The following is a 25,879-nucleotide window of genomic DNA, read 5'->3' as shown; positions in this document are numbered from 1 at the left end:
GAAATCCACCGGGGACTTAGAATATTCACCGATGCTCTGGTGTCCACTAGCAATTGGGCTAACATCGCTGGGTTCCCCACTGTAGCCCTTACAGTGGGTCTCTCTCATATGTCACATTGAAATCTTGTGATCAGCTGGGCAGACCCATGGAGAACTGAGCACCCGTATTGATCAGGAGACTCCCTTGGGAGCCTCCACTCAGGAGACAAGGCAGGGGTCTGGTGGCAGGGCTAGAGTTGGGAGGACCATTATTTGCAAAGGTGATAGCCTGCACAGGCTCTGATGTAATCTTTTTGCCTGCTTGTCTTTTTAAAACACCAGTCTCTTGCAGCAAATCTCCTGCCTGTTTGATTTTTGCCACTAGTTCAGTCCAGGTTAGGTTTCCTAAATCCACTGCCCCCATGGTCATTTTTGTCTGAGAATTTAACCCTGCATAGGTGCTGTGTACCAATTCAGGTCCCTGATAATGGAGAGTTATAATCCCATTCTCTTCTGTCTGGGGTAAAGAATCAGAGAGAGCTGTCAGCGTTTTCTTTCAAATTAGGTAAGCTTCCAGGGCCTCTCCTGGTTTCTGCTCTTCCATTATATACAGTTTCTTAAGGGAAGAAGCAGGCAGTAATATTTTAAAAGCACTTATCATCCATTCCTGGGGTCTAGCAGCAGTCTGCTCCCAAGAACCTATGCCTATGTCCAGAGCATCTGCATCACAAGGAGAAGTGCATAACTGAGACAGTTGAGTTAAGTTCATGCCATCGGAAGAGGGGTACATTTGCCAAATGCATGCCAGCCATGCAATGGCGGTGTCACGGCTCAGTGGCTCCAGTCTCTCAGCAATAGCCTTGGCTTGACTAGGAGACCATCTCACTATGTCAGTAACCATCTCCATCGTGGGACGATCAGCTCCTGCAACTAGGCATTTAACCTCCCTTGTGGAAATAGGGGCAACATTATGCATGCTGGGCCACTCGGGGTTGAATGGGCTTTTGGGGACTGCATCAGGTGGTATCTCTATCTTCCCAGGGGAATCAAAGTCACAATCCTCTCTTAACCTTTCAACTGCTACCACCCTTTTATGGGCACTAAGTTGGGCACACAATTTACTCATCTCTTCCTCGCGCTTCTGATGGCTTGCTGCTGCCTTTGCTGCTTTGTTTTCATCTGCCACAAAACAAGTTGCCACTTTTGCTTCTGCTAACACTTTTGTGTGTGTTAACTCTTCCCTATACTGCTCTTCAGTCCTGCTTGCCTTGTCTCTCTCCTCTTGCATATTTCTAAGTAAATTCACCATTTTAAGCTTTTCTGCTATAAAGTCACACCCATCTGTCTCACATTCATTCAAATGCTGTTGCAACGGCTCTTTCTCAGTCTCTAGTTCCTGCCTCCCCTTTAAAATTTCAACCATTACCAAACATGCATAGAATGATACCTATGCAGCAGCTGCATCCTTTGCTCTACCTCATGGCTTAATGGTTGTGCAATACTGTTCAGAGCCCAGACTCGCTTCCGTCAGGGGATTCTCACCCTTGAAATACCCCTTTTCCCAGGGACATTTCCCCTTCTTCATTATGCATCTCTCTAGTCTGCTGTTTTTCTCCTGTCTCAAGCACACAGCTAAGGGGGTATTTCCAGCCGTCTCAAGCACACAGCTAATGGGGTATTTCCAGCCATCTCAACTTCCCTTATCACACTACCAAAAGCCTCTTTCATGCAGTCACTCAGATCTCTACCACAGACACAGTATTGCTTTAAAAATCTTAATTCTAAGGTATAACTCTTAACTCTTGATGGCACCATCTTAAAGTTATTTTAGCACAATTTTTAACTTTAAAAGTTACAGGAGGTTATAAAATAGTCTATGCGAAAGAGACCTGGCTAAAGGAGCTTAGTTTGATAGAAAATAAAAGAGAGAGGAAAAAAAAAGATAGAGAAAGCTTTCTCAGGTCTGTGCCTCAGTTTCCCCACTCTACAGCAACTACTCAACAATTACCTTGTAATTAGGGTCACGTCCTGCCCACATTCTCCACCAGTTTGTTACCAGATTTGCCCATCACTTTGTGGAGTGCTCATTTCCTAGGGGTACATTTCTGGGGTCTCTGTAATTCTGTCGATGTGCTGCTTATGTTACTTGTGTTTCTATATGGAGCTGTATCTCTCCCTTCTGCAAATCCTCACCCCGAATTGAGCTATCTTGCAGGACTCAGTTTCAATGGGGCTGGGTTCCTCCAGCCACCAAATCAGTCAAACACATGTACACACATACACACACAGATCAACAGGATACTCCTGAACCAGGCTGGGTTATTTAGCATTGACAGGCTAACACCCTCATATGCCATGAACTCAGTTCATCAGGGCAACAATAAAATGCAGTCAGACAAGCACATGGGTTAACAGAGTGCCTCTGAGTCGGGCTGGACTATTCAGCATTGACAGGCTGACACCCTCATGTACCTTGAACTCAGTTCATCCCTTATTTCAGCAGGACAATAATAAATGCAGTTAGACACACATACACACACGCTAACAGAGTACGTCTGAGCAGGCTGGATCCTATCAGCACTTTCAGCTGATACCTTCATGCACCTCAGAACTCAGCATGTCCCAATCCCTTGTCACAATGGTCCTAGCAATAACTCCCTTGATGAACAGACCCCACCATAGTTTTGGGCATTACAGGCATCTTTGGCTTAGGTAAAAGAAGCGTTTCTGCAGAGCAAATGGGGAGGTCAAGGGGAAGGAAGAGTAAGTGAGGTTCAGAGAGAGAGTATTGCAACCAGCTTGACCATAAAAGTTCTTTATTGCCAAGTATATGAGCTTATGATGATACCAGTAGTAATAGCCATACAAGAAAGACAAATAAAACAGTTACACTATTACATAGTTTCAGTTAGGTATTTGGGGAACTCTAGCTCAAGTTTGATTAGCAAAAGTCAGATTTAGAAAGCTGTGCCTGGAGTAAGAGAATAAAAGTCAGGTTCCTGGAGTCAGAGAGAGAGGAGGAGAAAAAGAGAGAGTTGGGGTCTCACCACTCAGTGAAGCTTGAACCAGTCAAGGTTCCCAGGTGTTTGTTGGAGCTTGCAGACAGGAAGAGTTCTGAGCATGACCTGTGGAGGGATTCCAGGCAGAAAAGGAGTGGAACTGGTGCAGCTTTTGGATCCAAGCAGCAGGACAGAAATTTGAGCTTGGATAGGGGTTTTTGTAGAGAACTAAAAATGGCTCAAGGGAGAGCACTAGGTTTGTTTATGGGTAAACAATGGCTCATATGCTGGATAATAGAAACTGATCACTCCTGACTATGGGTGGCGTTACTCTGAGGGAGCTCACAATACAGACGGCCAGATTCAATGTTTTGGGTACCAGTAAAGGAGTAATTACTAGAATTGATCTGATAACTGCTGAGTTGGGTGTGTGTAGACGTGGGTTGATTAGCATTTGGAGCAGGGTTCCCCCATCATGCAGTGCTCCCCTGCTTTTCTGGTCCCAGAATTCAGTGCAGTCCTTGCCTTGGAATCTTTGTTCTCCATCCTAAATGCTAATAAATTTCATAGATTTTGTAGATGTTAGGGCCGGAAGGGACCTTGAAGATCATCAAGTCCAGCCCCCTGCCCCAGGGGCAGAAAGTCAGCTAGGGTCAAAGGACTCCAGCAAGATAAGCATCCAAGTGTTTCTTGAATAAGACCAGAGTAGGTGCCTGCACCACATCTGGAGGGAGTCTATTCCAGGTCCTGGGGGCTTGGACAGTAAAGAAATTTTTTCTGTCTTGTAGGAGTTTATGATCATTGGTCCTTGTTTTTCCTTGGGGTGCTCTGGTGAACAGATGTTCTCCCAGATCCTGATGAACACTCCTTGTGTACTTACAGGCAGCTACCAGGTCCCCCTTGAGCCTGCACTTTTCCAGACTGAAGAGTCCCATGGTTCTCAGCCTTTCTTCATAAGGCCTATTCTCTTGTCCTCTGATCATGAGCGTGGCTCTCCTCTGGACTCTCTCAAGCTTCTCGACATCCTTCTTGAATTGCGGAGCCCAGAATTAGATGCAGTACTCCAGGTGCGGCCTCGCCAAGGCCGAGTACAGTGGGAGAATGACATCCTGAGATTTACTTGAGAAGCGTCTATAGATGCAAGCCAGGGTTTTGTTTGCTTTGCCAGCTGCCACATCACATTGGTGGCTCATGTTCATCTTGTGGTCAATAATGACCCCCAAGTCTCTTTCAGCAGTGGTGCTATAAGTATGCTGCGGGTTTTTTTCCCCCCTGAGGTGGAGTACCTTGCATTTATCAGTATTGAACATCATCAGGTTTATATCCGCCCACTTATTAAGCTTATCCAAGTCAGCCTGGATCACTAGCCTGTCCTCAGGTGTGGATGCTATGCCCCAAAGTTTAGTTTAGTGAACTTAGCCAGTGTGCTTCTGACACCAATGTCCACGTCGTTGATACAGATGTTGAAGAGAACCGGTGCAAGGACAGAGCCTTGGGGGATGCCACTGGTTACAGAGTGCCATAATGACTCGCTGCCATTGACCACTACTCTCTGGGTCCAACCTTGGAGCCAATTTCCCAGCCATCGGACTGTGGTGTAGGCAAGGCCACAGTTAGCCAATTTTTCCATGAGGAGGTCATGTGACACCAGATCACAGGCTTTTTTGAAGTTCAGGTATATGACATGAATCTCTTCTCCCTTTTCCAGGTGATATGTCACTTAGTCATAGAAGGAGGTGAGATTGGTCAGGCAAGACCTACCCGGGACAAACCCATGCTGGCTATCCCTCAGGATGTTGCCCTCAGCCAGCTTGTTCAGAAGGGTCTCCTTGATAATTTTCTTGAGAGTCTTACCAGGGATTGAGGCCAAACTGATTGGCCTGTAATTCCTGGAATCTACTTTCTGCCCTTTCTTGCAGATGGGTACCACATTGGCCTTCTTCCAGTCTTCAGGTACTTCACCTGAGTGCCACGATTTTTCAAATATTTTTGCCAGTGGTTGGGCTATGACACGTGCCAGCTCCTTAAATACCCTGGGGTGTAATCTGCCAGGACCAGCTGACGTGAAGGTGTCCAGCCTCTCAAGGTGATCCTTTACTAGGTCAACATTGATGCTGGGTATAAATACGCCTTCACCCTGGCTGTCCCGTGTCTTCTTAGGCAGGGTGGTCCCATTGGACTGATGAAAGACTGATGCAAAGTACCCATTAAGCAGGTTGGCCTTTTCCTGGGTGTCGGTTATCAGCTGTCCCATTTGGTTCAGCAGGACTACAGTGTTACCCTTGCTTTTTATCTGACTTCCTACATATCTGAAAAAGGACTTTTTGTTATCCTTGATATGTGAAGCCAGATAGAGCTCAAGTGTAGCCTTGGCTTTCCTGATCCACTCCCTGCAGGTATGGACCAGTGCTGAGTACTCCTCCTTGGTGGTAATTACAACCTTCCATCCTTTATAAATCTCTCTTTTTGAGGCGTAGGAGGTCCTCGAGTTCCCTGCTGAGCCAAGGGGGTTGCTGCACCCTTTTGCTACCCTTCCTCCAAGATGGGATGGCCATCCCCTGTGCTGTCATGATCTCACAATCACGCCTTTACAGGGTATAGCCATCTATACCTGAGGCCCAGACGTAGGTGGAGTCCCACCAGGTCTCCATTCCCCCTATGAGGTTGTAGTTATTCTTGTTTAGCAGGACAACCAGTTCCTCCTGTTTATTCCCCAAGCTCCTGCCATTGGTGTACAGGCAGGCAAGTGTCCCATTGCGGACCCTTGCCTTCCCCACAGATCATTCCGGGGCTAGAGTAGGTGTGGGTTCCCTTAAGTGCCTTAGCCTGCTGGATTTACAAGGGTTGCCCAGTGGGCTAGCAGTGGTGATAGTCCCCCCAACCCCTGGCAGGATTAATAATGAAGGTGCATTCTTGTCCCATTGTGGCAGGACACTGTTTGTGCCTGCCACTTTAAGGGCCTGAGCCAGCAGTTGGCAGGTGCCTGATTAGGGCAGCCATTTTAGATTCAGGGCTGGCCATATAAGTAGGGCATTTCACTGCTGGGAGCCAGGCAACAACATTGCCTGGCTGCAGGGCTGCTGGTATCATCTGGAAGTAAGGGAGGAGCTGTAGGGGATGGTCAGGAGGCTCCTGGTCCCGGGCATGACCTAAAACTGCACCCTGCTGGGAGTGGGTAGCCTGGTGGGGCTCCTAGTGGTCCAGGAGCCCCCAGGAAATACCAGGCCAGTTACCACCCTGGTGAAAGGCGGGTTGGGGCGCCTTAACCCCTAGCCCCCACAACCGGGTGGGTTACCCCTTTGTAGGGTCTGGAGGGTGGACCCCCAGAGAAAGTGAGTGAGGCCATAGACTCATGCCTGTCTGGACTTCCCCTGACTGGTCAATGCTGGGGCCAGGACCAGAAGGGCCAAAGGGCCAGGGGCCCACCGCGAGGAACGCCCAAGAGCTGAGGGCCTGGGGTTCCGACTGGCCTGGAGGTCGTCCAGGGCTAGTGAGCCAAAGGTCCCTGGGGGGACCACACCTGGAAGGGGAAGCAGTTCAGGGTGCTATGCTGCCGAGAATGAAGGCGGATTTGGCCACCAGAATGGAGGGGATCATAGAGGGGTTCAACACTAGGTTTCTGGGGCCCAGCTTGGGGCCAGTGATTGTGAGAACATCTAGATTCCATCTGCAAGGCTTGGGCTGTGGTGTAGGGGAGGAACAGAGCTGCAGATAGTGCCCCCGGCATCAGGGCAAGAAATGGGCAGCTTCCCGCTTAATTGACATCTATTAATTAATTACCAACAGGGCACGGTGGGCGAGAAGGCAGGCATTTGGCCCACCCACCTTTTTCTGGGCTACTGGGAAGTCAGCCCCGAGAGGCCCCCCTGTTACACCCATCTCCCATTTAAATGAGTTGTCATCTGGTTCAATCTTGGATGCAAATGAGACATGGGGAGTTGCCTCACCCTTATCACCCTTGTCTGGAGGGCTTTAGATGCGTCTCCCACTGCATCTTCATTACCTTTTGTAAGTCCTTCCTCTAATCAGTTCTTGTTCAGGCAGAGGTGGGGAGGAGGTGAGTCCTTTGTGAGTCAGACAGACTGTGTACTGTGCCATGGTTCCCCAAGAACACAGAGCTGAGAGGTAACAGGGGAGCAAGCAGGGGTGGGGCATGTGGGACCTGCAGGGGCCATGTGGCCCCTGTTGTGGGGGCTGTGGCCCCTGTTGGGGGGGCTGTGGCCCTGTGGGGGGGGGGCAATCCGTGAGCTGTATGGGGGAGGTATGCCCTGCAGGGGGCAGGGCACCCATGTGTGCTGAGCAGCCCCCCCCCCCCCCACAGTCCTCCCATGATCCACCCACACACCCCATGGTCCCCCACGTCCCTCCACATCCACTTACACCCCCCCACACACACCCTCCTGCAAAGTCTACATCCCCTGAGCACACTGTGCATGCCCAGCTGCCAGACAGGATGAGACCTGCTGGCAGGAGCTGTGGCTGCAGGGGCAGCTGTCCCCACATCCTGGTTAGTGAAAGGTCAGGGGAAACTCTAACTGCTCTATGGTAGGACAACCAAAGGCAAACAGCAAAACATATAGATATTTAGAAATCATTTTATTATGATGATAGAGACACTGGTCGGTTTCCAAATTGCTTTAGCACTGTAGTTATATCAATAAAACATTGCACATCTGATCTCTCTCCCTCTCCTTCGCATTCTATATATATAGTGGTCTTTTGTTTTAATTGTGGAGGAACATGGATGTCAGGGTATTTTACAGTGACTTTGGGATTTTTATATCAGGGATTTTTGAGTTTTCAAATGGGGAACACCAGAATTCCTGCTAGGGAGGCATGTGGTAGGACCCAGGCAGAGGAGCCTGCTCAGAGCTGGCACTTTGGACCAAGCTGGAGATGGCTGACCTCCTGAACAGTTGGGGCCAGGAGTACGTGCTTTGACAGTTCAGAGCAGGCCACCACACTAGGAATATCTTCTGGGTGATAGCTGCCCAGACGGCTAGGAAGGGGCACACATGGCAGTAGTGCTGCACAAAGGCCAACTCTACAGCCACAGCCCACTGACAGCTGGCCCAGAGAGGCAGATGCCTCTACTGCCTGTGCAGTAGAGCTGTGCAAAACAGGTATGTTTCATTTCAGTTTCAGATTCGGCCGTTTCAGAGGACAGTGATTCATTTCAGAATTTCGGATCACTGTTCCATTTCAATTTGGCCGAATCTGTTTCTGAGTTTTGATACTCTTTCGGAGATTTGGATCAGCTGGGGAGAGACAGGCACAGCTGGGTGGCTGCAGGTTCTCCCATGACTCTTCTAGCTGTTCCAGCCTCTCTCCGGGTAGGGGGAGCCATGGGAAAATTCCCCATGGCTGCTCTGCCTGGCCCCATTCCCTGCCCGGCCCCAGCCTCCTGGCTGCAGCGTGGGGCAGTGGGGATCACCCCCTCCCCTACCTGGCACCCGTTTGGCAGCTGCCCCATGTCATGGGGGGGGAGGGGAGCTCTACCATGAGCCCTCAGAGGCCCTGATCGCCACTGCTGCAACCAGTGAGTGCAGGGCTTTTTTTTTAGTGCCAGGAGGGGGGGCTAGGAAGGGCAGCCATGGGGTCTTCTCCTGTGGCTCTCACCGCCCAGGAAGAGGCAGGCATAGCTGGAGGAGCTGCAGGAGAAGCCCCCAAGACTTCCCTGCCTGGCCCCATCCCCCACCTGGCCCCAGCCTTCTGGCATTTTAAAGCAGGGCTGCGAGGTTGTGCCGGACTATGCTTGGGGGATGCCTCTGAAACATCCCAAACATTTCTGAAATGTTTCAGATGCTTTGGTTTAGTTTCAAAGATGTTTTGAAGTGTTCCATTTTTGTTTTGGATTCAGTCTTTTGGACATTGAAATGGACTGAAACACCTTTGAAACAAAACACCTGGTGAAATTTTGCACATTCCTCCTGTGCAGTCACCATCCAGGTTTGGCAGTTGCACAGCAGGTCACAGCCAAGCAGCAGCTCCCACTGCCAGACTGCTGCAGTGGGTAGAGGGTGCAGGGAATGCTCAGGGATGCTTCAGCAGTCCAGCTGGCACAAGGTTTAGTGTCCCCAGGTACCAATTGGCTGGGCCCCAGAAGCTCCTGAGAGCGAGTAGCCCTGAGCTACTTTCCAGGGCAGCTTTTTGTACTGATGGGGCCAGGACAGGGCAGCTTTTTACACTGCTGGGGCCAGCTCAGGTGCTGGCCCCAGGCTCTAACTCTCCCTGGCTGCAGATCCTGGAGAAGCCAGTCAGGGTTATTTTGCTCCAAGTGGTGCAACTTGCACCACACCAAAGTGCATATCTGGGCACATGCGCTGAGGCAAAAAGCCATGGTTCAAATTTGTACCTGTTTGAGCTGCTGCAAGCGCACGTGCCTGCATGGGAGGATGCACCCCTAGAGAGTAATATGATCACTATGAGGTTTATGGACTTTTACTGTTAAAAAGTATAAAGGAGTCCCTATGGTTTCCCCAAATGAGGCTCCTGGTATTTCCCAAGGCTCTTGCTTGTTTGAAAAAAGGTGCCTTAGGAAAAAAACAAAAAAAATATTGTTCTCACCCTCATCGCATGATGGCTGCAAGAAGACATCATGAAGGGAACCGCAGATGAGATGGTCAGCAAGGGGAAGCTGGGAGAGATGCTACTGAACACAGCAATCTTCCAGCCTCTTAAGGGGTCCAGAGCTGAGCAATTAAGGTGATAAAGTGGATGGAAAGCAATCCAGAGGAAGGGAAGCTCTAGTTGGGGGTGAACACGGTAGTAATTCTTGTTTATTTAAAAGAGTGCCTTGAAGAATAGAGAGAAACATTGTACCCCTTTGCCAGAGAGTGCAGGACTGCAGCAGTCTAGACAGAGATCAGACATCCTAACTCTAAGCATTGGTGACATGTAGGGGGTGCACGTGCACCCCTGAGATTGGCCATGCACCCCCTGGAAGCACCAACTGTGAAACCGGAAGTGCTGGTGGAAGTGCACTTCCATTTTCACCACTGGTGGTTCCGTGGTTGGCGATCGTCTGCGGGGGGCCCGCCACCCTCTGGGACAGCGTTCTGGTGCTGCCCTAGACTCTGGAGTCACCAGTTGCCCATAACTCTAAGTATACAGTGGGACAGCAGAACCAGCTGCCTTGGATAGCTGTGCAAGGTCCTTCACAAAGGTTTCGAAGAAGAGACTGGGCAGGCATCTATCTGGGGTGGTTTGGAATAGTGAACCTATCATTTGTGCAAAAGGCTAGACTAGATGACTCTTGAAGTCCCTTCCAACCCTATGGTACTATGGATATGAACATTAATTTAAAAAATTATACTGTAATTCAGTTAATTACACTGTAACTGGTTTGTCTTGTGGCTCTATTCTGCAGCAAGTGGAACCTGACCCATAATAATTTACCACCAATTCCAGGAGTAAACTCTTCTAGTTTAGATTCATTTACTGTGAGATAGAGAGGAGGCTGGATAAGCATCTGTCTGAGATGGTTTAGAACTAGGACTTGTGAATCCTATATCTTTATAGGTGGTTGGACTAGATGACACTTGAGGCCCTTCCCAGACATATACAGGCAGTCCTTGGAATTACAACACAATTGGTTCCTGGAAACCGCATCTTAAGTCAAAACATTGCAACTTGGAACCAATTTTCCTGTAGGAAACAATGTTATAAATGGGAGATTGGTTCCTGAACTAAGGCGCAGTACCCTATTTTCACTAAAAATAACCCATAATTTTATACGCAGTCAATTATAGATGAGTAATATAGCTACATTAATGTATTTATATTGTAAATAGCAATCATATTGATTTGGAAGGACTTCTTTGAGGTGACTTTGAACTTTCTGAAGGGTTTTTGGCTGGAGTCTTTGAAGGAGTCTTGGCTGCAGGTTTTTCTGGAGTCTTGTCTGCTTTCTTAAAGAAAGTGTCCAAGGAAGTTTGGACAGATGTTCTCTTCTTTTGCTCGTCAATTTATCTGTAGCAGCTGTATATGTTGGATATGCCCCTATTCACTGATGCACTGCATTCAGTGTCACGGTCATCTTCCTCATACAGGGACATGGCAGCTTTCAAATGTTGAAATGCCTCAGCCAACATATTTGTTGTCAAAACTTTTTTTGAGGAGGAGTCTCTTCAACCATTCACATAGGTTCTTAACCTGCATGCAGGACCTTCACCTAACGCAGGAGATATACGGTCCCACTAGGGGGAATGCCTTACTAGACTTGGTGTTGGTGATGAGGGAGGACCTGGTAGAGGAGCTGTAGATTCATGGTCATCTGGGGGACAGTGACCATCAATCAGTCGAATTCACCATACGGCATAGGGTGGGCAAGATAACTAGTAGGGTGGAAGTGCTTGACTTTAGGAAGGCTAACTTCAGTGTGCTTAGGAGTCTAGTCAATAACGTACTGCAGGAGAAGAGTATTGACAAGATGGGAGTCCAGGAAGGGTGGTTGTTTCTAAAGGAAGTGATCCTATGGGCACAGAGGGAGACTATCCCAGTACGAGGGAAAAGGGGGAAAGGAACCAAAAAACTTCCTTGGCTAAACAGGGAAATCTAGGGGAGCCTGAGGGCAAACAAGAGGGCATATAGGTGGTGGAAGCAGGGGGAAGCTACCAAGGAGGAGTATACCTACTTGGCCCACACTTGCAGGGAGGCAGTTAGAAAAGCCAAGCAACTACAGAGCTGAGGCTGGCAACACAAATTGAAGAAAACAAAAAGTCTTTTTCTAGGTATGTAGGGAGTAAAAGGAAGGTGCAGGGCAGCATAAGACCCCTACTGAACAAGAAGGAGCAATTAGTGACAGACAGAGGGGGTAAGGCTGAACTATTCAATGAGTGTTTGGCCTCTGTGCTCCTGAACAGGGGTCAAGATAAGTCTCCTAATGGGCTCTCAGATGGGCATCAGAGGGACACCAGACCACCAACTGACGACACTGACTTAGTGCAGAGTCATGTGGATGGACTGGATGTATTCAAGTCAGTAGGCCCGGATGAGCTGCATCCAAGGGTACTGAAAGAACTGGCCAGTGTCATAGCAGAACCACTGGCACAGCTGTTTGAGCACTCATGGCGCTTGGGTCAGGTCCCAGAGGACTGGAAAAGGGCCAATGTGGTCCCTATTTTCAAGAAGGGGAGGAAGGAGGATCCAAGTAATTATAGGCCAGTCAGTCTCACCTCCATCCTTGGAAAGGTCTTTGAAAAGATTATGAAGGATCATATTTGTGGGAGTCCAGCGGGAAAAATAGGGCAGCAGGGAAACCAGCATAGATTTGTAGCAGGTAGATCATGCTTGACCAATCTGGTTTCATTTTATGACAAGGTCACAAAATGCTTAGATGCAGGAGTAGGGGTGGATGTCGTTTTCTTGAATTTTAGCAAGGCCTTCGATATGGTATCTCATCCCATTCTCATAAATAAATTAAGAGGCTGTGACATAGATGTTTACATGGTCTGGTGGGTGGCAAATTGGCTTAGCGGTTGCACCCAGAGAGTGGTAGTAGACGGGTTGGTATCGACCAGGAAGGATGTGGGTAGTGGGGTCCCGCAGGGTTCAGTCCTTGGACCTGTACTCTTCAATATCTTCATCAGTGACTTGGATGTGGGTGTGAAGTGTACTCTGTTCAAGTTTGCAGATTATACTAAATTGTGGGGTGAAGTGCATACTCCGGAGGGTAGGGAAGGATTGCAGGCAGACCTGGACAGGTTAGAAAAGTGGGCAGTACACAATAGGATGCAGCACAACAAGGACAAGTGCAGAGTGCTGCACTTAGGGCGCAAAAATATCCAGCACACCTACTGGCTAAGAAGTGACCCTCTCAGCAGCACAGAAGCAGAAAGGGATCTCGGAGTCATAGTGGACTCCAAGATGAACATGAGTCATCAGTGGGATGAAATGACAGATGCATGACAAATAGATCCAAGGAGGTGATACTTCCCTTCTCTGCAGCATTGGTCAGACCACAGTTGGAGTACTGCACCCAGTTTTGGGTGCTGTACTTCAAGAAGGATGTTGATAGACTTGAGAGGGTCCAGAGGAGGGCCACTCATATGGTTAGGGGCTTACAGGACAAGCCCTATGAAGAGAGACTGAGGGACCTGGACCTCTTCAGCCTCTGCAAGAGAAGCCTGAGAGGTGATCTTGTGACCGCCTACAAATTCATTAGGGGGACACAGCAAGGGATTGTAGATGCTCTGTTCACCAGGGCACCTCTTGGGGTAACAAGGAACAATGGTCACAAACTGACAGAGAGCAGATTTAGGCTAGATATCAGGAAAGACTTCATCATGGTAAGGGTGGCCAGAGTTTAGAATGGGCTTCCAAGGGAGGTGGTGCTCTCCCCTACCTTGGGGGTCTTTAAGAGAAGGCTGGATAGGCATTTGGCTGGGGTCATCTGACCCCAGCACTCTTTCCTGCCCAAGGCAGTGGGTTGGATTTGATGATCTGTTGAGGTCCCTTCTGACCCATGCATCTATGAAACAGTGGGTGCATCTTGTTCCTCTGCAAATTTTGCTGTTCATCATAAAGACTTCTAACCATTTCTTGAATGATGCCTAAACTCACCGGAGCAATGGGGTTTATCTTGATCCTCCAGCCAAATGATTAACAGCCCATAGCCCCTGGAGCGAAGCCATGGCTTGTCCGGCTGCTCCCCCACTGCTCCGCGTATGGGGAAGCCGGCAGTGTCAGACTGCACTCTGAGAGCTATGGGTGGCCATGAGAGAAGCCACAGCTCATCTGGCTGCTCCCCCTGTGGCAAGGCAGGCAGTGCTGGGCTACCCAGCACTATGGAGAGAAAGCAGTCAAACAAGCTGCGAATTCTCCGGCTATGGGAGAATTCGCAGCTTGTTTGACTGCTCCCCTTGCAGCAAGGTGGAAGGTGCTGGGAGCAGGGGCTCTGCCCTGCCTCTACTTGTCCAGCTGGTGTGAGGGGGTGCAGGATGTGGGGGCTCTGGCCTGCTGCTGCTTGCCCAGCCGGGATGTTGGGGGGCATGATGCAGGCACTGCTTGCTCTGGGCAGAAGGCGCTGGGAGCGAGGGCTCTTCCCTGCCATTGCTTGTCCAGCCGGAGTTGGGGGTGGGGTGGGAGGGAGGGGTGCGTGGCAGAGGCACTGTGCTGCCTCGTACAAGCAGTGTGCAGCAGCAGAGTCGCTCCAGCCTCCCCACGCCTCCTGGACAAGCCGCAGTTTCACTCTACCACAGCAAGCAGCAGCAGAGCATGGCAGGGGCTTGTGCCCTGGATCTGCTTGGGGCAGCCTGGGCTGGGGCTGCTACGGGGAATTTTAGGGCAGCTGCAGCCCCCCATAGCCCCTGCTCTGCCGCCTGCCCCAAATCCAGGGCACATGCCCCTGCCATGCCCTGCAGTTGCTGCTGCTCAGCGGGGTGAAACAGCAGCTTGTCCAGGAGGCATGGGGAGGCTGGAGCGGCTCCACTGCCGCTCACCACTTGTCTGAGGCAGTGCAGCGCCTCTGCGCTGTGCCTCCCCCAACTGCAGCTGGACAAGCGGAGGCAGGGCAGAGCCCGTGCTCCCAGGGCTTTCCGCCCAGAGCAAGCAGTGCCTGCATCACCTACAGCGCACAGCAGTGGGAGCCGCCCCCCCCCGGCTGGGCAGCGCTTGCGCCAGCCCCAGCCACAATCTCTCCCTTGCTGCAGGGGCATTGATCTGCCTCCCCACACCTCTTCCCTCCCCTCTCCCCCCAACCACAACAGACTTAGCAGCTGGACCTGTGTCCAGCATCGTAAAGGCGAAACCCGCATTGGAATGTCGAAACAGGGTGTCAAATTACAAGTGTCGTAAGTGCTGTTCAATGTAATTCAAAATGTCGTAAGTCTAGGACTGCCTGTAGTTGTAGGTTTTCTGCCCTATTTACCTCTTCATCTCTGGAAGTAAGCTCAAACCCTGGCTATGAGCACTACCAAAAAGTGTCTTTGGTGAATTCATATGTTAATGCTTTTTTGCTATCTCTGAACCACAATATTTGCTCAAGAAAGGTCCATGATTATAACTGCCACAATGATGAGGATGTGTTGGATATGCCACTGTTATGAGGCCAAGGATTGGAACAGAAAGGAATGTTTTGGGAGGGATGAGAGTGGGAATTGAGATGGCACTGACACAAGCAGGGAGTTGAGATGGCACTGACATGGGTACGTTAGATGAAAAAGCTAGCGTTGTGCTTGATTATCAGTGTTCTCAACCCCTACTCCAAGCAAAATGCAACAGAGAATCAGAGTACAAGATTTTATTTGAAGAAAAAAGTCCCCAAGTCCAATAGTGATAATACCAGAGTGCACGTCAGAAAGGAGCATCCACCTAAGCCATAAACACAGTGATCTGCTGGTTAAGAGGAAAATGGAGAAGCTGTTTTGATGACCATGTTTAAATCAACATTCATTTCCTGGCAATCAGTCCTTACTGCTCTTCAAAACCATTTTACAGAAGTGTGTGGTAATGTCTAATGTTTGCTTTTCACCACCAGGCTTTATGGTTAAGTAACAAATCTTATTTTATCTTCCTTTGTATGTCATTTATTCTACTCCTTTTTTGTAGAATATGTAAAATTTTATCTGGGAAAGGGCTAGTGTCATTATAGGGCTCCTTATGGTGCAGGCAAATGCAAGAGAGATCCCAGTACTGCAGACCTCAGTTGACATTGTAAGGATACTGCTCTGTGGAAGCTCATACAGATGTCTTGGCAACTGCTCACAAGGTAGTGTATTTTAGATATTTAGACCTCAGACAGCAAAGGATAGTGCTGTAAGATTCCTGGCCAGAAGTACCTGGACACTGTGGAAAGGATGCTGCTTTACTATCTGGAGGCTGCTCATAGTTATTTGTCTTACAAATTAAGTGATTATTTGAATCCAGACTTCCAGCAGTGAAAAGAGCAGTGAAAAGCACACAATCACTCTCTGGCTCTTGTCTTGAAATGTTCTAGGACTGTTTCTTTTAAAGGCTCTATATAATCATTTTCCTGCCTTCTTGTTCCAATTGCCCCTGAAAAACTTTTGAAAACAGTCACCTCGCTACAGCACAGGAAACGAGAGAGATATAATTGTACTGATATAGTTTTACACATCTTTATGATATTAGAATAATTTTCAGCTTGGGTACGTTTTTTTATTTCACCTACTGAAATGTAACCCTATCTATTCTACATAAAATGGCAAAATCATAGAATCTTTTTCCCCAAGCTGATTGCATTGTGGGAAAACCTCATCTTGGATTTGAGTAAATATGGTATTTTGTATTTGTTTGAAGAAACTATATTCCAACAGTAAGAATAAAACCAAAGGTTGGTGTTTGTGGAGCCCACATAAACAGTAGTATCATGAACTCTTGTTCACTGCTCTTGGCAATGCACTAGTAGCTAGCTAACCAAGTGTATGCCCTTAGTTAAAGCTATGAGTATGCTGCACTACAAAATGAAGGTTAGGTTATAGTCAGCAGAAGAAACTCTCTTGGGAGTGATTTAACTCCAGTTGTTCCCAGGTTTTTTCTCTTGGAGCAGCCATTTTTATTCCAAAAGAAAAAGCCTGAACATGTGTACACTCTTATTTTCTCTTGATAGAACAGTGATTCTCTCTCCCATGGGAAAATGAATGTCTGTATGAATTCATACAATCTAGCATCCCTCTGGATGCTTAATCTACCTAGGACAGGTAACAAGAGCCCTGAAGGTGAAGTAGGGGTTTAGGTTGTAGCCGTGTTGGTCTAAGGACATAGGCAGACAAGGTTCCTTGGGTGAATTTGGTATCTTTTATTAGACCAACCCAAATAGTTGGAGAAAAGTTATTAAGCAAGCTTTCGGGTTCAAAAACCCTTCGTCAGGCTAAGGAAGCTGCAGCAGTTGGTGAAGGTGAAGTGGCATCAGCTTTAGGACATGCTGCTAATCAGATTACAAAACTGTCTACCCTAAATTGCCTTTCCCACAAGAAGTTCTGGCAGCAGAGACATCTTAATGTAGTAGACATTAAGGGTGGCAGACAGCAGGCATCCGGCCAAACTGCATGTACATCTGCATGGTCTGGTGGCTGGGCCTCAGCAGCTGTGTTGTTAGAGTTGAAAGTGCATTTTGAGAAGGCACCAGTTGCTGAATAGGCTACAGCAATCCACTAAAGCTTTAGGAGTATGTTTATGTGTCTTCAGCAGGTTGCTGGACCACAGCAAAAACCTTGCTTCTTTACCCAGCAAAAAATAGACTGTTCTGAGAGCTCTGCTTTCCTGGCAGTGTGAAGGGTTCTACTGTCACAGGACAGCTGGAGATCTGCCAGCAAATCTGTTATACAGACTAGACCCAAATTGACCAGAGATCCTGGGTACAAATTCTGATTGTTAGTATGTATCAAAGCCCTTGTTAACTGCATCTTCACTACTATTGTTATCTCTGCTACTTAGTTTAAGCTAGCAGAACATGATAGCATATGCTACAACCACACTTTCATTTTGCTGTGTAGGCATACCCTATGACACCTCAGTATGAGAGAACAACTTATAGACTGAAATATTTGTAAGCAAAACACTTCCTCCATTTCATTCAAAGCACAATAAAATATATGGCTGTTAGTTAAATTGTAAAGAGTAGATCTGGGACAGAAAAGCATATTATTTTCTATCTTGGAGAGAGAGACTTGCCAACAATAACTTCACTAGAGTTTTAAGAAAAAGCGATTTCCAGGAGCATTTATAGATCCCGATGCAGTGCTAGGAAAGATGTTGAGAATCCCTGCCAGTACTACTCTGAGACATTTTATCATTATTTGGTGAGCTAAATTATTGCATTTCCTTTTAATGATGCTTACTCTTCCTTGCTTTTAAGGACCAAGATAAAAACAAGCCCCTGTCCACTCTGGCCAACTTGGCGATCATCATCACAGATGTGCAAGACATGGATCCAGTCTTCATCAATCTGCCCTACAGCACAAACATCTATGAGAACTCACCTCCGGTAAGGGCTTCTTCTTCATTCAGATGTTTCTGTGATGTTGCAATGAGAGAATAAGAGGGGTAGAGAAGTAAGGACATTGCATTTTAATGCTGGACAGAGACACCTCTGTCCCTTCTGGTACAATGGCTTCTTCCCTTCAGGATGGTTTTGTTGCTTTGTCCCAATTTTTAGTTTGGGAGCAGCATCAAAAAGTCACAAGAAAAAATTAGATTCAGGTTGATCTAAAACAGAAATTTTGGGTTTTTTTGGATTTTGTTTGTAATAAACAAAATATTTGGATTAATCTGAAGCAAAATGTTTCATTTGATTTTCAGATTGTTCAACTTTTAAAAAAATCTACCTTTAATTTTTTTTTCCTTTTTAAACTTAGGTCAACTTTTAAATAATTTCAACTTTTTACTTTGGTATTTGTTTTCACTTTGAAAATTTCCATCTTAAACATTTTGATTTGAAACTGTTGAAATGAGATGTTCTGACAGCTTCATTATTTTTTCCAGCATTTTTCTGGCTAAACGTATTTTTCACATTTACCCAGATTTTTCAGTTTTGGTTCCTCAAAGTTCATTTTTCAATCAATTTACTTTTTATCAAAAAAAGAAAAAACTAGCTCATTTCTAATCATGGCATAGTTTGTGTTCGACAGAAGAAATTGTACAGATAGCAGACAATAATTGTGCTGGTTATGACAGTAGCATCATATCGACTCGCTCTGAAGATATCATGCCTAACACGGGGCAATGTTTTCAGAAGCCTTTGGAACCTCAATACCATTTAGAGTCCTTGGTACTTAGGTTTTTGGGTCAGTTAGGTGTTTTTGGAGCTATTTGGCCATAAAGCAGATGTATGTAGAGAGAGTGCTTTGTGGTTAGGTCATTCTGTATTATATTTCCATGTTGCATATATTGTCTGTCACCTCTGGAGCCCTGAGTTCAAACACCTGGCTTAGTTGTGAGGGCAAATTAGTTTGTTCATTTTATCCAGGTACACAATGTAATAAAATAAACATTCTATGCAGACAAAAAGCTGAGCTCTGCTTTAGCTTCTGCATCTTTGTTCCATTTGAAATATAGGGCCTAACACATGTGGTGAAAACCTAAAGCAATGAACCATAACAAAAATCAATGGGGTTAGGACCTACCTGCACAAATCTCACTATGGAAAAGCACTTTTGAAATAGCCACAACAAAAATCTCAAAGATATGAAATCACAAGTAATTCACAAGTAAATCATCCTCTTCTGCACATGCAGAAACCTGCCACCTCCCAAAATGGCAGCATGTAGATGATCAGTAAATAAATATTGAATATTCTAGGTATGTGCCAAGATAAAAACCATTAAGATCATAAATGTTAGAAAGGGCAAAGAACTATTAGATTATTGATTCTCTCCCTCTGTAGATTAGAGTATAGTTTGCTCTAACAGGAGATGTTTTAGATATTTGATGTTAGCCAAGAGGTTGAGACATGATTCAAGCCAAAAGTCAATAGTAATACAAATAGTAACATGAATGACTTGCATGAATATCAGTCATGTTTATAATAAGCAGCTTCCCTAAAATAGAGGAAGAAAAATGTCTATATGCATCTTACTAACAGAAACAAAGAATTATGTGACGCTACAGAAATGGAAACTCCCCCTGCACATATACCCTCCCCTCAGAATTAAGGATTATAGACTGAATCACCTTCACAGAGTGACCTTGTATCCTGCAAAGGAACATCTTTCAAATTAAATGACAGTATAATAAGGTTGAAACTAAATGGTCCCTTCATGTTGATACTTACACTAACCATACATAGCAATTACACTCAGAACATGTACTAAAGTATCAGTGTCTGACCTGAAATATGAGATGCACCTCAAACTAGTGAGTCATAATCTAAACGTTTTCGAGTTTGTTGGAATTCAGTTTCTGTTGGGTCTCTGGCTTCTGCAAAAGGGTCACAACAGAGTGCAGGATAAAAATGTGGGAAGCAGGGTTCTAATCCATTGAACCATCTTCATCATCCATAGAAATCAGTGTGAGTGACTGTACAACCTATGCTGACTGATTTTTCCCTGTCACTTTCTCTACCATCGTGCGTGTGTGTGTAATAGATGGAAGTTCAGAGTGGGCCCTGCTTATGACTGATGGTTGCAGCATGACAACCTCAGGAGTCTGTAAAGAGCATAAGACCATGAAAACTGTGTTTTAAATTTGCTATGCCACTCTTGCCAGGCAAAAAATGACTCTAGAATTACCAGCCCAGCTTTATGATCATCTCCACCTCCTCTGAATATTTTTTCCTTTGTATATATCTCCAGGGTGTCTGACTAATTCTGACTTGGAGTTTTTGTGACCTAACAGTCTCAACACTTATGAGATCAGCAGACTGGCATGAACTGAATTCTAATACAATAATGAATTATTGTATGCTAGATTAAGAGGTTCCAGTAGAAATTTGTGTTACAAGAGTGATGATTGTGATTAACCATGAGAAGTGATTTGAATGAGTGCAAATAAAGGAACTTTTAGTCCCTTTGGATCTCACGAAATAAAGTGCCTGTCTGCCATCCAGAGAAAGGCATGAGGCATGCACGTACTCTGAAAGGTTCCCAAACATATCTCTGCCACTTGCATAAACAGCTGAGCGAGAGAGGTAGTTAGCAATGTTAGCCTAAAGTTAGGCAGAAATTAGGGCAGAGTGATACCTTCCTTATAGAGACTCTTGCTCATCTGGGAATAGCCACAAGCCCAGTTAGTAGTTAAGGATGTGACAAACCCTGCTTCAGGCTCCTGATTTGAATCTTTCTCTATAGATCAGGGACTTGGCCCTGGGTCTCCTACAGCCCACGCAAATCAGTTTTTCTTTCTGGTCTAATGATTCTGGTCCAGTTATCTATAAAAAGTAGAATAGGTTCAACTGGGAAGACAGATGAGAGGTGGCCAAGAACAGCCAGCAGTATGGCAGTTAAGGTACTTACTTGGCATGTAGGAGAATCAGGTTCAAGTCTGTGGCTTGAATCTGGCATAGGCAGAACTAGAATTGTGGTCTCCTCCATCCCAGGTGGTTGACCTGACACCTCAGTTGTTGCCTGTTATGAGGAGGTTGAGGCATGCTTGCTCTTTGATTCTGACCAGAAATTTCATCCTTCTGCTGCAGCTAGTAGGTACAGTCCCATGGAAAGTGGTCCTTTTGACAAATCTCCATTTTCTAATGAAAACCCACTTTCTTCAGCTTTGCCTCTAATATCTGACATGGAAGAGAAACTGTCATACTGTATGTTGGTTTTGTTATGTAAAGGGATACACCTAGAGTTTTGAATGCAACACCTGGACTCATTTCTCTGTCATAAAATGGACATCCACAATGTCCAGTTGAAGTTGACTGTATGCTATGTTCTCTGGCTTGAAGCATGCATTTTTCTGGCACACTGGGTTAGTAAATGAGATTAGTGCTATTGTGCTTTTAAGGTTAGAACAACTTGCATGAGATTTTTCCCCGGCCTCTCTTCCTCTATCTGTCTGTCTCTCTTTATCTATGGTACCCAGCATGTCTGTGTGTCTCTATCTATGTATCATGCAAGAATACCTAATCTAGAGTGTATATATTACCTAATAAAATTCTTCTTATTTGGGATTATTGCATCAAATTTTAATTTCCTCACTCGAGTAACAGCATGTCAGCCAGCCCGTCACTGAAGAGCTGATAGAAGGTGAAAGAAGTGGATAAACTGCAGCAAATTACTGCAAACAGATCCCTATCAGCCTTTTGACTGGAATTGACTGGAATTAAGGAGTGAGAAATAGGATTTTTTTTGCCTAAGAATCTGCTGTGGCAGATTTCTTAAGGGGCCTCCCTCCCCCTCCCACTGACTCCTCCTGCCGTGACACTGGGCTACGGTTCGCCTTTCAAGTCTTTAATCCTGTAATAGAAGATGGGGGGAAAAAAGGGAAAGGAAAGGAAAGAAGTGCTACTGTGGTTCTTATTTTTTCTGAGACCAAGGTACTATAGCACAATTCAAAAGAATTTTTTGCCCATGCTTTTTTTCAAACCTGTGAAGAAAGAAGACATTTTCCTCGCTATTTAGAATTCATTATTATTATTCTCCCATGTTTGTGGGGGAAAATGGTCTTCCCATGAGTTATTGCTTATTTTTTCTTGATGCAGTATATATTTCCAACGGATAATGCAAATCTCCCAGAGTACCCAAACAAGTCAAACCAAAATGTCCTAGAGCTACAGCAATGCCTGGTACTTGTGGTACATAGTACTTTTCATCCTCAAAATGCTTTGCAAACATTAATCCTCACAACCTCCATATGTCAATAAGTACCAACATTGTTTTACAGACAGGTAAATGGAGTTTTTAGGAAAAGGATTTTCCCATGACTACATAGAGGAATCCAAATCTGACTTAGGAATTTCAGGCTCCCATTTCTGTGCTTAGATCACTGCTCATTCAATGATTATCATCCAGGACTCATCAAGACTACTCTTCTAGGAAAAAACATGGGAAGGAAACCACTCCCTTAAGAGGCAAACTGAGGCCAAAAGAATTCTGGTATCCCAGACACTCACTGACAACAGCAAGAGGGGCCAAGACTCAGTCATTTTTAGTCCCTAATTGGGCTTTCAAAGGTAACTGGAAGTGTTCTTTATTGCTACATAGCACACTTAAAATATAATTTTCTTAAAATAGAATTAAAATACTGTTAATTCCTCACCACCCCTAAGGCAGACAAGGTTCTTTGGGTAAATCCGATATCCTTTATTAGACCAACTAAAATAGCTGGAAAAAAAATCTTCTTTGCAAGCTTCCTAGACCAACATGGCTACAATCGCCACCCCTAAAAAATTCAGTGTGCTAAAGTAGTATTGTAGAAGCAGTGCCATCTTTGCCCTAGAGTATCAGTAGCTCTCAGTTAATTCCTTCTTATAATATTTTCAGCCCATCAGCATGAACACTTTATTAAAAGCTCAGGGTTTTTATTAAAAAAGGATTTATTTATCCCCCACTCCTCACCCCAAACCATCAGAGTTTGTTTGGATAATGTAAAATTCTCCGTTATTATTATTTTTTAAGCATAGAGCTGTTTCAGATTATTGGTTTTTTAAATCTTTCCTTTCCTTCTTCCCTTGTGAGGGAAGGTTATTCTATGTTCCTGCATTTCACTTGCATTTTTCTCCCCACCACTCTGAGGCCTATTTTGGTCACTCTTCTTGATTTACAGGTGAGGTGTTATTCACTGTAAGAACATCAAGAGTCTTCATGAGTAGCTGCACTCCCCAGAGTACCAGACAGGTGCATGTATGTTCCCCACCTGCGTATGTGCAGGCCACCTTAGGAGCTTCACTGAGAATAATTGTAAGGTGTTCTCTGGTTACAGCAGCAAAATTCCCTCCAATTTAAAGATAAGCCCAGCCTGCCTGCCTGTTTGCTTCTGGAGATTAAAAATAGCTTCCTGGGAAGTGGGTCCTTCATCCTCTGGTGGTCTGCCTGGGCAAAGTTATGGTGGCAAGGATTTCATCAAAACTATAGGGTTATAGTGAGAGACCCTTCAACTTTTCCGTTCACTGGACAGCATTAGTTTAGCTACCTTTGCTTAGCTACCTAAATCTGTGTACCAGCAGGATAGGTGATAAGTGCTCTGCAGTTGAGACTATTTCTCAGGTGCTTGGAGATGACCCCAGGTCATGCGTATATATTCATGTTTCATTTCACGCCCTCTCGCCTATCTTAATTGAAACTAGACATTTAAGGCCTGAGCCACAGCCCACTGAATTCAGTGCAAAGACTTCCATTGCCTTTTATGCAGTTTTGATCAGGCCCTTGGTAGGGGAGGTGCAGGCTTCTGAGAGTTTGATTCCATTAGTTACATAGATTTTGAAAGCATCAAATGAACAGAGTTACAAGAAAAATGAAATCCCAGCAGGGCTGTGAAGGAAAACCTAAGTGGATGGCAATTCCTGGCTCTGCTGTGGGTTCTAGGAAGTTGATGCCTGGACAGGATGGGTTTCAGGCCATATCCACTATAGCAGGGGCTTTCAACCCTTTTTAACTAGTGTATCCCTTCTGGTGGTGGTGGCCAGACATTGGGGTGGGGGGCAATGGCCCAGCCAAGTGTGCATTGCCCATCAGCAGGCCACGGAGCCGCACTTGCAACCAGCCATGGAAAAGTGGTGTGCAGCAGCAGCATGGGGTGGCAGGTGGTGGCAGCAGCAGCCTCTGTATGCTAGCCCCCTCCCCGCATCCCTTCTGGCCAGCCAGGCAGCACCTGCGCAGCCTGCAGAGGGGTGCCACTGCCCTCATTCCCCCCAGTCTTGTTCCTGGGAGGCAGCAGCACAGGGTGGTGGGTGGAGGCAGCAGCTGCCATATGCGAGCCCCCCTGCCCCACATCCATCTGCAGAAGGGTGCCTCCTTGCTGTCAGCTATTGGCCAATGGCAGTGGCCAATCAGGAGAGTGAGCTGGGGTGGGAGGTGGGGAGGTGCCCTGGTGTGCTGCATGGGACTAGCAGCTCCTGGTGCGCCCCTCTCCCACCCCCTCCCCTGGGTAAGAAGCAACATGTGGGAATGTGCCATGGGAGATGCTGCCGCCATGCCCCCAGGCCCGCTCTGTCCCCACCCACCTGCCCGTATCCCCTACAACCTAAGTACCTCAGGGTACGCATACCCGAGGTTGACAACCCCTGCGCTATGGCATTTCTTTCACTATTGAGGGTAAAGCATAAGCCGTTTTCAGCAGGCACAAGAAAGTATTTTATAAGCAAGAGTGGAGACTTGTTTATAAGGGAAAAGGGTTTGACCCATAGCGCCACAGACAATTCCGTGAAGCCAGTTTTTTGGATAAGGCCTACCATCCAGGGGTTGGCCAGTCCTTTAATCTTTGTAACTAGAGTTGTGTGCCGTGTGGACAACTCTTTGGCTCTCACAGCTGGGTTATTCCAAACATAATTTCCAAAACGATCACAGCAGAATCCGCACCTTTGTCTCTGGCAGTAATCATCTCACTTGGCACCCACAGAAGGTGGCTTTTCATAAGAGAAACCCACACCAAAATAAACAGGCCCATTGCTATTCCAAGGCCATTGCTAAGCCCACTGGCTCCTGCAGCTGTCTTCCCTTTGAAATGTACAGCACGGCTAGTGACACTTATCATTCTGAGCTGCTCCGTCTCTTTTGACAGGCGATGAGTGAACTGTCAGATAGGCCAGCGCCTTTACCCATTGCCTTTGGAATGGAGAGGCACTTTGGTTTGCCAATGAGCAAATAGGGGCTCACATCACTCTTACAGGAATGGTAAATTAAAGTGTAATGCATTTGGGAAGTGATTACTGAATTTTCTGCCTAGAAGTCTTCCCTTTCTCTTTCCCCTTTCCTCTTTTCAGCTTTCTTCCCTTGCTTTTCTAAATCCCAGCTCTTGTCTCCCATCTGCCCATTTTCTCTTTTTCCTAGTGCTTGTAATACCATCTTCAGTTGTACTTGCTGGTTTGGAAAACACAATTACCGCTTGTGATTTAGAGGCTCTCTTGTGGCTGGCGGGGCCCAGCAGCTCAGTGCTGCTCAAAGGTCAATGACCCAGGATTTATGGTTAATGCTCTCAGATAAAAGTGCAGATTTACTTAAGGAGTCTACTGAAATGCCCTAGGAGATTGGGAAGAGAAATCTATACAGGCCAAAGAACTTCCCCTTTATTACAGCCAGTTCCATATTTTCTCTGTTCTTCCTATCAGTGCTTCGTGTTGTCTAAGTACAGATGTGAAAGGGGGTGGATGGAGAATGGGGGGAGGACAGTTGGGTGACAGAAAGTCTCTGCATTTCTGCAGGTGAAGCACTGTCAGTAGTTTCCCTAAGCTTATCCGAGGTTGCTTTAAGTTTAAATGGGAATATTTTCCTGTCACAGGATTTTTCCAGCATTCATAGCAGCAACTTTTTATCTAGTAAGCTTCAGTTTTGTTAGTCCAGGGTATT

The 25,879-nt window shown here is 46.3% G+C and overlaps 1 protein-coding gene across 2 annotated transcripts in view; it reads left to right on the top strand.

The window, feature by feature from the left end:
- CDH23 (cadherin related 23) overlaps window positions 1–25,879 on the top strand; it is a 565,943-nt gene that overhangs the window by 238,068 nt on the left and 301,996 nt on the right. For both annotated transcript variants that reach the window (XM_059729899.1, XM_059729898.1), the window contains exon 8: window positions 17,797–17,925. In XM_059729899.1, the coding sequence (XP_059585882.1) occupies window positions 17,797–17,925 (129 nt within the window). The remainder of the gene's footprint in view (window positions 1–17,796; window positions 17,926–25,879) is intronic.

Source organism: Alligator mississippiensis, chromosome 6, assembly GCF_030867095.1.
Source record: "Alligator mississippiensis isolate rAllMis1 chromosome 6, rAllMis1, whole genome shotgun sequence".
In the NCBI taxonomy this organism is placed as follows: domain Eukaryota; kingdom Metazoa; phylum Chordata; order Crocodylia; family Alligatoridae; genus Alligator; species Alligator mississippiensis.
Note: the sequence above shows the minus strand (reverse complement) of the source record. Positions and strands in the feature narration are given on the sequence as shown.